Below are 14,335 nucleotides of genomic sequence, written 5' to 3' on the forward strand. Positions count from 1 at the left end.
GTACTTCCTTTAAATATTTAATACACACACTTGAAACATAATCTTGAAAGCTGAAAATTGTCAATATACTTAAGAACAGGATATCAGTCCTCTTGTACAAACTGACAAGTAAAAATAAACTTTGATAAATAGTCGGGAATACTTCGCTGAAAGGAACTGCTTACAGATTATAGTTGTGCAGTATGATTTTATTACTATCACACCTTTTACTGCTGCCAGGTAAGCATTTTTTATTAATATGAGTAACAACCACTGTTTTCAACTAAATGATACGGTTCTTTTTCGGTTTCAAAAAATATCCCAACATCAATCAAAATGCAAATTTAAAACCAGACTAAATGTTGAAATAAAAAGAATTATGCATATTCTTATTAAAGCGTTGTAATTATCACTGTAGAAGGATATAAAAAGGTCAAAATATCATAAAATGTGACTAAGTATATCCATCGAACTAACCAAAGCTGTTTCGTTTTCAGGTTCTGTTTATTGTGCTGATTCAATCAAAGGTAAATTATAAGTTTAATCTTATGTACCAATAAAACTATGTAATGATTCAGTCAAAAGGACAATATGGCAATGTTCTTTTATAATGTTCAGTTACGGTCGGAAATTAATTTCTTGTCGATTGCCTGTTTCTAAATCAGTGTGTAGGAAATAGGTAGGACATCAAATGCTCAGTCGTTTTCTCTGCTCTTCAATTTCATTTATTGTCATATTTCGCTGTGTAAAATTTCGTCTGATTTAGTTATGGTATTAAATGAAAAAGGTAAAATATATATTTACAAACAGGGTGATATTCTCATTATTTTTCAAAAAGCCATTACCCTAAGTGTGCCTTTCAACGACCTTTATTGACATGTAAGTCAATATCAAGTCAGATGAAAATGCGTTCTGTGAAGATAAAACCATTCTTCTAATTATAAACAAGAGGTGCGAGTAATCCACGGAAGCTGTTTTGCAAAAACAGTACCTTTTGAAAGCAAAATCTCATTCCTTATTACACGTATTTAGTTATTGAGCAGAAATCCGTTGGATAATTAGCACTAACAGCAGCTCAAAATAAATACAAATCAAAGTTATTTTTTCTTATAAGCCTGCTATACAGCAAGATTTGCGATAGTACCTTAAACATGACGAAAGGTTTACACCGGAAACCATCTTTGTGATGACCCTGGCGACTAAATATTCTATTTATTGTTACTATGGCCATGGACTATGACATCTTAAAGGCCTCCTATGCATACAAAACGAAAAACAATACCGGACCAGGACTGGAACCATTGCACGTCATCGGCTCTCCAACTTTTTTTATTCAAAACTGACCAATTGATCAACATATGTAAATAAAATCTGAAAAGTAGATCCCTCGGAAGCACCGAGAACAAGGCAAACTGAAAATTGCAGACTCAGTTTACCCGTCCGCTTAGCTCAGTAGGTAAGAGCGTAGGTCTACGGATCGCGGGGTCGTGCGTTCGATCCTCGGACGGGGCGTATGTTCTCCGTGACTATTTTATAAACAACATTGTGTCTGAAATCATTAGTCCTCCACCTCTGATTCATGTGGGGAAGTTGGCAGTTACTTGCGGAGAACAGGTTTGTACTGGTACAGAATCCAGGAACACTGGTTAGGTTAACTGCCTGCCGTTACACGACTGAAATACTGTGGAAAAACGGCGTTAAACCCAAAACAAATCAAAGCAGACTCAGTTTGATTGAGTCTGTTCGTGAGCAGTAATGGAAAATGCAACACTGCCCACGCCCCCTAGCACTGGCTTAAGCAGTATTCAATCTTCAAATCTAAACGAGTTGAAATCAATGATCCCGAAGGACCAGAAAATATAACACTGAGATGAAGTCGGGGCGCCACACAGCACTTAACACCCGATGTTGTGAAGTAAATAAAATTTGAAAAGTAGATTCCAGACAACTGCGTATCGGTGGAATTTTAGAAAAACTTATGCTGACGTTAAACTTTACCCTAATAACCCCATATTACAATCCAAATCTACGAATAAACCAAGTTTATTTTCAACACATCTGTCTAGACTTGACGCAATTAATTTATCGGCCCGTTCGTCCCAGGTTTTGAAAACCTGGTGTAAATGTGAATTAAGTATACTTACAAAGGGAGACCATGTTTTGGAAGTCAGGATTATGGGACATCATATGTTAACTTAATGTATAAGCTGATGGTTAATGTAAGTTCATATGTTTAATGTACATAATGTTTCCGGACAAGGTAAGTATTGTTTTGCCATTGAGATTATAAAATATTCATAATTTCTTTTTTCTACGTTTACTTAAATTTTCCACGTTTATTATGCCCCCTTTCGAAGAAGGAGGGGTATATTGTTTTGCAGATGTCGGTCGGAAATGTAGACCAATCCGTTTCCGGATGATAACTCAAGAACGCTTGGGCCTAGGATCATGAAAATTGATAGGGAGGTTGGTCATCACCAGCAGATGACCCCTATTGATTTTGAGGTCTGTATGTCAAAGGTCAAGGTCACAGTGACCCTGAATAGTAAAACGGTTTCCGGATGATAACTCAAGAACACTTGGGCCTAGGATCATGAAAGTTGATAGGGTGATTGGTAATGACCAGCAGATGACCCCTATTGATTTTGAGGTCAGTACATTAAAGGTCAAGGTCACAGTGACCCTGAACAGTAAAACGGTTTCCGGATGATAACTCAAGAACGCTTAGGCCTAGGGTCACGAAAGTTGATAGGGAGGTTGGTCATGACCAGCAGATGACCCCTATTGATTTTGAGGTCAGTATGTCAAAGGTCGAGGTCACAGTGACCAGGGACAGTAAAATGATTTCCAGGCAATAACTCAAGAACGCTTGGGCCTAGTGTCAGAAAAATTGATAGTTAGGTTGGCCATGACCGGCAGATGACCCCTATTGATTTTGAAGTCATTACGTCAAAGGTCAAGGTCACATTGGCCAGGAACAGTCAAACGGTTTCTGATCTTCTTGTCCCAAACCATAGGGCCTAGGGCTATGATATTTGGTATGTAGCCAAATCTAGTGGTCCTCTACCAAAATTGTTCAGATTATTTCCCTGGGGTCAGATATGGCCCCACCCCGGGGGTCACATTGTTTATTTAGACTTATATAGGAAAAAACTTTGAAAAACATTTTGTCCAAAACCACAGGGCCTAGGGCTTTGATATTTTGTATATGACATCATCTAGTGGTCCTCTACTAAGCTTGTTCAAATTATTCCCCTAGGGTCAAATATGGCTCCGCCCTGGGGGTCACATGGTTTACATAGACTTATATAGGGAAAATCTTTGAAAATCTTCTTGTCCAAACCACAAAGACTATGGCTTTAATATTTTGTAATGTAGCATCTTTAGTGGTTCTCTACCAAGTTTGTTCAAATTATCCCTCTAGGGTCAAATATGGCCCCGCCCCAGGGATCATATGGTTTATATAAACTTATATAGGGAAAAACTTAGAATCTTCATGTCCATAACTTACATCATTTAAATTTGGACCACATGTATAATGATCTTGACCTAATGACCTACTTTCACATTTCTGTAGCTACAGCCTTCAAATTTGGACCAATGCATAGGTTTGTGTACCGAAAAAAACTTTGACCTTGTTATTGACCTAGTGACCTACTTTCACATTTTTGAAGGTACAGGCTTCAAATTTGGAGCACATGCGTAGTTTTTTGTTTTAGAATAAAATTTGACCTTGATTTTGACGCATTCAAAAATGGCTCAGTGGATGGCACCAAGATCACTCTGTAATCTCTTATTAGGTTAAAAGGTTAAAGGTCAAGGTCAGATTAAACCAGAATGGTAGAGACTTTTGTTTACAGTGAGCATATATTTTCTGTTCCTTGTGCAATTACTGAATGCATCAAGGGGGGCATTTCGTGTTCGACGAGCTCTTGTTAAAAGATATTTTAAGATGATTTCAGCAAAAATCCCTCTAAGTACTGATTCTATTTTTAGGTAAGCAATTACATTAAGTCGCCTCCTATAAATAAACATTGGTTTAAAGTTTATGGAGAGATATGGTAAGCCCGAGATTTGTTGTTTCTTCTAAAAATTGATTAAAATATGTTTAAAGAGGAGAATTCTTTTTCTTATTTATAGTGAGTTTTGCTGTGGACGTACCGTTTCTATATGTGAGTCTGTTTGGAGAGGACGTTTTCATAAATGCCATTAAAACGGAAATTCCAAATTTGTTTGATGGAATTGAAGAGCATCATATCCACGATGTTTTCCTGTATGATGCAGATGGTAACATTTATTCTTAGCATATTTTAGGCTGGTCATTTTAACTTTCGGGTTGAACTAATTCCAGCGTAAAGTATTTAGTGTTGTATAAGTAGTATGTAAGGAAATAAAACACAGAAAAAAGTACTCAGAAATATCATTGCGCATTTCTGAAATTATTGCTACGCCGAATACGTATTGTGGCCTTTACTGCGGACCATATGTTGTATTGTTTTACTACTGGTATACTATAGCATTAATGTTTGCTTTAAATTATCAGACAATAAGATATTTTAAGATTTCTAGCAAGTGCTGGTACGCTACGTTTAATATTTTACCATCTGTGTCAAAAAGCGTCTGGGTGTCAAATATCAGAACAAAAGTGTCAAAAGTCAGAACATAGAATTTCTAATTAAATTCATACATATATACGTATTTCTGTAACAAACTCGTCGGCATTGGAGTTAAAACGGGTTGAACTAGTATCGTAACGTAATAAACAAGAGAAAAACGTTCATTAGGGATTCGTAAAACAAATACGTATTCACAATGTAACTGAAGGTGGGTGGGGTACTTAATAACGTCAGTATTTACTCAATATTCTAAAAGGAGTTACAGCAATTATCTAGAAAATGCTTCTTCAACCGCTATATTAATATGCGACGTAAGCATGCTAATAAAGAAATGATACTAATATCTCGTTTAATTGGTTAATTAAGATCTGAAGGTAACTACCGTTTAATACCACCTAATTTTCAGAGTTTTGCTTGAACTTCTTTTTTCGAGGACTTTTTTCTTGTATTGCGTATGATTACACGCTCTCGTTTAGCATTTCGGCATTCTTCGGTAGCTTAATGTGAATTTAACATTCCGTAAAGAAACGGAGATTGTCGAATTTAATACGAAGAATAAATAATTTGCCGAAGAGGCAATCCAAGCGACATTTCGAGCTCACAGGCGTGAGGGCCAAGTGATTTAAAGTCGGCGACCTTAATCACTAGGCAACAGGAGACCCACAAACTTTGTTTTGTAAGATTTAATTCATATTCAATCTGAAATACTATACTGACAATAAAATCTGTAAGAAGACCAAGCAAAATAATAACAGACTTGATTAGGTTGGATCAGTTTATGAGAGGTTAATGGAACGGAACAGCTCTCACGCCCTGTAGTACCGGCGTAAGTGCAATTCTGTTATACATATATTAAATGTACAATCTCACGCCCCGCAGCACCGGCGTAAGTGGATTTCTATTATATATACAAACATAAATTGTTTGTGATCGGGCCGTTTGGCAGGAAAATATCTACAAGTCTGATTTTATCTATTGTTGTTTTTTTTGTTATTGTTTTTTTTTTGTTGTTGTTGTCGTTGTTTTTTATTGCATTTTTTATATTTAAAAATGCTGAGTTTGTTCATATTACTTTCACAGTTTGGACTGACCAAAGCTCTTATTTTGTTGAAACTCGTGACCGGACCCTTTCGCTTTTCTATTCTTTGAATATTCACGCAGTTGTAAAGTTGTTAAGTTACTTTGACCATTAGCATGCCGGATGTGTATTTCTAGAGTACAAATTGAATAATTATTTATTTATTTTTTAATCCAGGGAAGATCGGGGCGACTATAGAAATAGATCCTTCCACTCCAAATATCAAGACTATACTCCTACTTGTAAAGACATTTGTCGAAAGTGGTGGAACAATACAGACAGACGTTATCGATGTAACAGCAATTCCAGGATCATACCAAGAGGAATTCCCAAACAGTAAGTCTGTAGCACCGATTTGTGACCTGTGTAGGCCCCTAGCCCTGTGTTATAGTGTGTGTGTGCGTGCGTGCGTGTATGTGTTCGGGTCTTTTTTTAACAATTTTTCAGTCATATAAACGACGATGTCTACTTGTAGCACTGAGCACAATGCCCGATTTCCTACTTTATAGTGCTTTCTCACTTGAATGTCACGCCCTATACACGTGGCATGATACCTCAACCAGTCCTAGCACTATGTGCTTAATGCTGAGCGCCAAGCGAGGAAGCTATTAGTACCATTTTTGAAGTATTTGATATGACGCGGCCAGGGATCGAACCCAAGACCTCCTGCACTCGAAGCGGGTGCTCTACCAATAGGTAACTGAGGCGGTGTGTTATTGAAAATGTCAAAGGTATGCAAACTACCAACATTACCATTAGCGAAGCAAACAGTATGTTTTGGAAAATTTTCATGGATATCATTCCATGATTCGATGCCATAGATTACTTCTTTAACTTGAAATTATGGCAAGACATTCCTTATTACTTGGGTAAGAATATTTATATTTATTTCATCGATGATCAATTCTCACTCCAAAATAAAACGCAAAATTTAAAAAAATCATCTTGAGATTTTCCAAGTTGACTGTTAGTATAATTTTCTACTTTTTTGCGGCCGTTTTACGGAATGGCGATGTCTGTTCGTCCATTCTCCCGTCCATCACCACTTTTCGTTTCCTGACTTTACATAGCCCCAGCTTTCAATCTTTACAGGATGATTTAAAACTATTTGAGGAGGTCCCAAATGTTTCTGGGGTCAACAGGTCTAAGGTCGAGGTCATAGTGACCCTACGACTGCAAATGGTTTCAGGGCACTTGTCACAAAATATAACAGCTACGGCTTTCAAACTTCACATAATGATTGAGTTCCGCTAGCGAAAGATTGGTCAGTAGCTCGAGTGTCATGGACACAGGGACTTTTTATTTGGTATTATTTTGTTTCCCAGCTTGAAGCCAAGAAGTATATTAGCTTTACCTTTTGAAGTTTACATACTGAACTATTGAGGAGGATCTTTATTATTCCCAGCCGAAGGCGGAGGGATAATGTTTTGGTGTTGTCCGTCCGGCTGTTCGTAATTGAAGAATTATTTCAGTTTGAATCACCAAACGTCACATAATTAACTTCCTTGATAACCTAGTGGTAGAGCGTCCGCTTCGAAGGCGAGAGGTCGTGGGTTCGATCCCCGCCGCGTCATACCAAAGACGTGAAAAATGATACCATAGCTCCCTTGCTTGGCGCTCAGCATTAATAGGGAAACTGGCTTCTCTTTGCTCATGGATTCCATCAGGAATGAGGTGTAGAACTTGCTTTACAGTCGACCTAAAATAAATTAGTATAAACTAACGTCGCATAATTATTAATTAGCACATGACCTTTGCTCAAGCTTAGCAGTATCCCCCTTGACCAAGTGAATCCAGAGCTTTCCCATATGATTTGTTTCAAAATAACTGAAAATGCTGATAATTTAAAAATTATTTCTGCTAGAGTCACCAAACCTCACATAATTATTCACTGGCACATTACCTATTGTCACATATAGTATCCCTTGACATAGTAAAAGCAGTTTCCCCCACTGATTTCTTTGAATAAAAAATGAAAAAGCTTATAATTCAAATAGTATTTCGATTAGAATTACCAAACCTCACATAATGATTAATTAGCAATAGATCTGAATAACAAATTGATGGGTCTTCATGAAACTTTACACACATATAGATCACTAATAAGCAGTGACGCATGCATAGTTTCGTCAAGATCACTTCATTACATAGATCTTAAATTATTTTAAAACTTATCAGTGCTCAGAAAACTCGCATAACATTGTACCCGTTACATGGTTCGTTTTAACATAACTTGTCTATAACTGGGAATTAAATATCTTTCAAAATACAGTCCCCACACTCATAAAACAGCTTTTTCGGCGGGGGATATAAATCTACCGAATTTACCTGTTTTCATTATTGTTTTCGGGTCATTAGGTCGAGGTCACAATAAGCCAGAGGCTTTGATTGAGAATAACTAGAAAAAGACCGCTATTGGTTTTAAGCTCAGTGGCTCAAAGGTCAAGGTCACAGAGACTTTGCTTATATTCTGGTATATTTTCCGTTTCCCGGGCTCAAATTCACGAAGTATGTTAGATACAGTGTTTAAACTTTACATGATGTGATTTTATTGAAGATCAATAGCTCAAAGTCACATTAACCCGGAGACTGAAAATGGTTTCTAAATGTAATTCATAAAGTCAAATAGTTACGGCTTTCATCAAAGTGCCACTAAAACGTCTTGAGGTCAATTGCCCAAAGGCGAAGTTTAAAGTTATCAAAATAGATTTTTTTTTCACTGTGATCACCAAAAAAGTGGTTTCTAGTTCCCATATATTTAGTAAGGATTGATTTTCACAAAACTTGATGTATAGTAAGCTTATATGAAGAACTGGCTTTTGATTGTATTTTAAGTCACTATTACTGAAAATAGAAAAAAGGTTAATGCTCAATATCTTGAGTTTGGGAATATAGCTTTTATCAAAGACAGAGGTTGGAAATATATTTGGGGATCATCCAGGAATAGGTCACTATTTATCTGCATACTTTGAAAATTCCACCCACTATGGTGCATTGGGCTATAAAGGGTTGGTCTAGTGTACCTTTTAAAATACGGAATGAACGGATCATAGTTAAAATCGCAGCCTGGGCCTTACTCTGTCATAGGGTCTTTGTCTAATGACGTGATTTACGTACTGCAAATGGCAATAGCACATCTACTTTTGTTATATCTGTACTTGTTAATGGCATAATTGGGGTCTCCATGGCCGAGTGGTTTAGGTCGCTGACTTCAAATCACTTGGTTTTGAGCCTAATTCCGGTCATTGAATTCTTCATGCGAGGAAGCCATCCAGCTGGTTTACGGAAGGTCCGTGGTTCTACCAAGGTGCCCGCTCGTGATGAAATAATGCACGGAGGGGCACCTGGGGTCTTCCTCCACCATTAAATCTGGAAAGTCGCCATATGACCTAAATTTGTGTCGGTGGGACGTTAAACCCAACAAAACAAATAAAATAATTGCATAATTGGATGCATTCAAATATGTACATTAAATATTAAAAATTATGTTTTAGTGTGTTACCTAGGAGAGTTCATTTCATTACAATTTCTGTATAACAGAACATGACCATTCTTAAACAGAACCTGATGGTGTGATGCAAACTTAAAACCTGGTTTTCGTGGAATTTCTTTTTTGTTTTCGTTTTTCTTTCCTTTAAAGTTCCGTTTCTTTACACTGCATCATACTATACCTCATCCTTATTCTGGCCAACTTCCCTACTCGAATGACGTATACCTTTATTTTCATTACTTTCAGTATTTTATTAATACTGTATCTTGGGATTCCATTGTCCACATTACACTTCCCTCTATTTCCCTGTATTTTTAACTCTCATATTGTTCATAGCAACCCTCTTCCACATACGTATACCCATCCTCTATACTTTTGCATACCCCTGTCCTCCTCTCTGCCCTGGATTGCTTTAAATCAAAAACATTTACTGTTCTGTCCTAATTTGATTGCGAAGGGAAGTATTATGCCCCGTGATGCGGAGCTCTTGTCTAATATGAAATAAGGCGATGCTTATCTGAATCATGTTGGCCATTGATTTTCAGATTTTATCGTGGAAACACGTGGTTTGAATACTGAGTGATTGGATAGTCCGTTCCTGTTTTTTTTTTTTCAATAAATTGGCTGTATGCTTTGCAATGATTTTTTAGCTAAAATTTTCATACAAGACCCGAAAACACTTCGGTGTTTGGGTTTCTTTGCACTTCTCTCTAATAATTATAGTCGGTTTGTTTAGTTTGTCGTGTCTGTAAAATTCCACAGAGAAAAAAATGCAGTGAAACACTATTAAGTATTCGGTCGGCATAATTGTCATTTATAACTAAGAATGTATATATAATTTGATTGAAGATAAAACTTACATAAATTTATGAAAATTGACTTGACCTTGACACCATTGTCTCCAAGAGTGTATATATAATTTGATTAAATATATAGACTTACGTAAATTTATGAAAATTGATTTGACCTTGACACCATTGTCTCCAAGAGTGTATATATAATTTGATTGAAGATAAAACTTACGTAAAATTATGAAAATTGATTTGACCTTGACACCATTGTCACCAAGAGTGTATATATAATTTGATTGAAGATAAAACTTACGTAAATTTATGAAAATTGATTTGACCTTGACACCAAGAGTGTATATATAATTTGATTGAAGATAAAACTTATGAAACTTGATTTGACATTGACACCATGGTCAAAACTTAACAACCTAAATTAATTTATAAATCTAAGATCAAAACTATTAATTTAGCATGGTTTTGCCAAAACTAGTACGTCTCATTTCACCATGATTAATACACTGTCAGAGTATATTTGTTCTGATTGAAAAAAGCTTTTATCTAATGACTTTTTATCGTTCAAATCATTTCTTGTGCTTTGATCTCAATCTTCACAATTTTGAAGATTTCATGAAAGCTTTTATTACATTATATTTAAAAGATCGGAAACCAAATCCAGGTCTATTTCAGTTCCAACAACTAAAAAGCCTGTACACAGTTCAGTGCGCACAGCATTTGAAAATATTGAGACTACAACTGAGGAGACAACACACAAAGCTTCTGCGGCCGGGAAAACGGAGAGGACAAAGCAGGTAGATAGGACAACCATGTTGATATCAAATATCTCAACGATCGAATCAAGCGCTACACACACAACACTTCGACAGAATGCTACCGATGTGTCAAAAGTGACAAAGGAATATACTAATTACACAGCAGCAACCACTGACACAGAACATTCAACAGAATACGAAAATGCTGGAAATTTGGGTATTTATATAGGCAAATAGGTTTTACGTATGTTGTCTAAACTATACGGAAATAGTTATACTGGAAAGTTGCTTCAAATTTCAATAACCAAATGCATACCAGAGTTATGCAAAACTATTTTGGCGTTTTCTTATTCCGTGATGTCAAGTTTTCATAAGATAAATGTCTATGCACAATTACAGATCGGTAAGCATCATCTTCGTAAAATAAATAATTTCTTTACAAAGCTCAATCTATTTAGTTTACTTTCTATCCACGCGTTTACTCATATCGACTATGAATGTCTATAAATTTACTCCCGATTACTTAACCTTTGTATCAGTTTATTGCAAGATCTGTTAGCAAATTATCTTTATTAATTTCAGGTGTATCGTCAGCAACATTGATAACGATGGCTGTCTTCACAGTGTTTGAACTGCTCTTCAGAATCAATATATATTAAAATGTTGATTTTTTTGGCTTTTCTAGTAATCGAGATACATGGTGACTCTACATATTATGTTAAGTAATCGTATATCCTAAAAAATCATGCACTATATACAGGTCGACAACTTTAACGTAGGCCTTTTTGTGCTCCCCAGATTTTTTTTCTTTTTTTTAGGTGGGGTCACTTAGAGTTGCCCTTGTCCGTCCATCATTCCGACCAACATTTGCATACTTAGATAGATATTGGAACAATAGCTAACTGTACCTCGATGTCATCCATTCCGTAAGGCTCTTATGTGGCTATTTTTCTTTAACGTGGAGCAGCCACATAAATACAAATATGTAGGAACGTCTGTCCGCCCATTCCAATCTGTGTTGTTCATACTTTGAAATGTATTTGACCCAGCCATCAAACCTTACAGGATTTTTATTCAGCACGGGAAGCATAGCCTGGCTCCCTGGCTGCATGGTTATTTTTATATAAATACTGGAAAAATTTTGTAAGAAAATTTTATGCCTCTAAAATAGCACAATTTTATCTGATGGCTGAACCTATGTTCGGAGCCAGGGGCAATAAAAAACCTCAATGTAGAAACAACCTTCTAGAGTTACTTCCCTCTTAATGAAGAAAACTGATATATGTAAAAAAGAACAAACATAGGGACGGGAGCCAGTCTACGTGAAGCTGTGCACCAGGAATTTTAATTTGGATCTGTCAGACCAGAGTTATGTTCCTTGACTTAGTCAAAAATATGCATCAAAAGGCGTAAGTTTGTGTCGCATGTACATAAAACGTTTTTGACCCAGTACTACGAAACAGTACAGGAACATTATTCAGCATGTGAATTTGTGCATCTGGGGTTTTGTTAGAGATATGACTTAGTCAGACCAGAGTTACGGCCCTTGACTTAGTAAAAATCTTGCATAAAAAGTTATGTCGCATATATTTAAAAGAATAATATATGACATAGGGTCATGAACACAGGTTTTTGTCACATTATCTCAAAAAGTACTTGACTTACGCGTCATAAAACATTAGGGAATGGCTACTTAGCATGTGAAGTTGTACACCTTGTGTTCTGGTTGTGATTTCAATCAGCAAGATTGGAGTTATGGTTCTTGACTTAGTGAAAAATATACATAAAGTGCAACAAAATCACATAGTCATGAAATCATGTAGGAATATTATCCAGCATGTGAATTTGTGCACCTGAGTTTTTTTTCACTTTGCAAGACCAGAGTTATGGCCCTTGATTTCGTCAAAACATGTTTGCATGTATGTCAAAATGTACTTGACCTAGAGTTATAAAACATTAAGCGATTGTTTTATAGCCTATAAAATTTTGCACCGGGTGTTCTCTGGGATTTTACTCAGCTAGGCCAGAGTTATGGTACTTAACAAAGGGAAAAATACACATAAAGTTCTTAAGTTTGTACTTCAGACATCTTAAAAATGTTTAAGCTCGAGTCATAAAACAATGTACAGTGATAAAAAGTGGGTGGCACCTGTGTCCTAGGGACAAACATCTAGTTAGTACTCTAGATATATGTGTTATTATTATTATTTCTGTTATTAAGAAATCGTGAATCTGAAAAATTAATGCACTATACAAAGGCCGACTTCTTTGTTGTACACTGTCTCCTTTTCCTCTCAACTGGTTGAACAAAAGTATAGAACGAAACGAAACCCATATAAGTACATATATGGAGTAACTTTGGCACTCGACGAGCAGTTATATATAACGTCCTGTATCATTTATTGCGAATTAAACCGGTTTTATTGCCAGTGTAAGATAAATGAATCCCTGTAAGAAGACATGAACTAGTGTTTTACACTTTCTGGTCCTTTCAGTTCACCCAATACATTGTATGTGTTTGTACTTCAATCGGTGCAAAGGGACGTGAGTGGCGAACATTCCATTACCTTACATGTGCAGTTACAATTAATCGCAGAGTAGGAATGATTATTTTTGGGGTACAGTCTTGGTTTCAAAGTATTTGATGTGAAGCAAATGTTTAAAATAAGATATGACTGTCACTTTATTGTTGATATCTTGCACTGACTAGATTAAATGTTCATTTCATTGAAGCATATTTGTTTGTTGTGTTTCATTGTTTAAACAAGAGCTCGTCGAACACGAAATGCCCCCCTTGATGCATTCAGTAACTGCACAAGGAACAGAAATTATATGCTCACTGTAAACCAAAGTTCTACCATTCTTGTTTAATCTGACCTTGACCTTTAACCTATTAACCTAACAAGAGATTACAGAGTGATCTTGGCGCCATCCACTGAGCCATTTTTGAATGTTTCAAACTTCAAGACTAGCTCAAGGTCTAAATCAATGTCAAATTTCATTTCGGTACAAAACAATGTGTAAGTGGTCCAAATTTAAAAACTGTTGCTTGAGAAATGTGAGAGCAGGTCACTAGATCAATTTCAAGGTCAAAGTTCATTTCGGTAGACAGAACTATGCTTGTGCTTCAAATTTGAAGGCTGTAGCGTAGCTTGAGAAATGTGAAAGTAGGTCACTAGGTCAAACTCAAGGACAAATTTTATTTCGGAACACAAAACTATGCAAGTGGTCCAGTTTTGAAGCCTGTATCTTCAGAAATGCGAAAGTAAGTCACTAGGTCAATCTCAAGATCAAAGTTCATTTCAGTATACAAAACTTTGCTTGTGGTTCAAATTTGCAGGCTGTAGCTTGAGAAATGTGAAAGTAGGTCACTAGGTCAAAATCAAGGTCAAATTTTATTTTGGAACAAAAAACTATGCATGTGGTCCAAATCTGAAGCCTGTACCTTCAAAAATGTGAAAGTAGGTCACTAAGTCAGTAACAAGGTCAAAGTTTTTTTCGGTACACAAACCTATGCATGTGGTCCAAATGTGAAAGCTGTAGCTACAGAAATGTGAAAGTAGGTCACTAGGTCAAGATCAAGGTCAACTCATGTCAAGGTTCATCTTGCC

At 36.3% G+C, this 14,335-nt stretch overlaps 1 protein-coding gene across 1 annotated transcript; it reads left to right on the plus strand.

Moving 5' to 3' along the window:
• Nucleotides 1-19: 19 nt before the first annotated feature.
• On the plus strand, nt 20-13,456 carry LOC123549364 (uncharacterized). The gene is made up of 6 exons (XM_045337391.2): nt 20-219; nt 477-506; nt 4,120-4,266; nt 5,851-6,009; nt 10,642-10,941; nt 11,307-13,456. The coding sequence occupies exons 1-6, from the start codon at nt 183-185 to the stop codon at nt 11,381-11,383; spliced, it is 750 nt and encodes a 249-aa protein (XP_045193326.2). The 5' UTR covers nt 20-182; the 3' UTR covers nt 11,384-13,456.
• The last annotated feature ends 879 nt before the right edge of the window (nt 13,457-14,335 follow it).

This window comes from Mercenaria mercenaria, chromosome 6 (genome assembly GCF_021730395.1).
Source record: "Mercenaria mercenaria strain notata chromosome 6, MADL_Memer_1, whole genome shotgun sequence".
Taxonomy (NCBI): domain Eukaryota; kingdom Metazoa; phylum Mollusca; class Bivalvia; order Venerida; family Veneridae; genus Mercenaria; species Mercenaria mercenaria.

What these genes read in the sequence shown, in the direction of transcription:
- LOC123549364 (XM_045337391.2), top strand. Translation starts at nt 183, where the DNA reads ATGATTTTATTACTATCACACCTTTTACTGCTGCCAG. An exon ending in ACACCTTTTACTGCTGCCAG is followed by an intron (nt 220 to 476) that starts GTAAGCATTTTT and finishes TTTCGTTTTCAG; the next exon opens with GTTCTGTTTATTGTGCTGAT. An exon ending in TTGTGCTGATTCAATCAAAG is followed by an intron (nt 507 to 4,119) that starts GTAAATTATAAG and finishes TCTTATTTATAG; the next exon opens with TGAGTTTTGCTGTGGACGTA.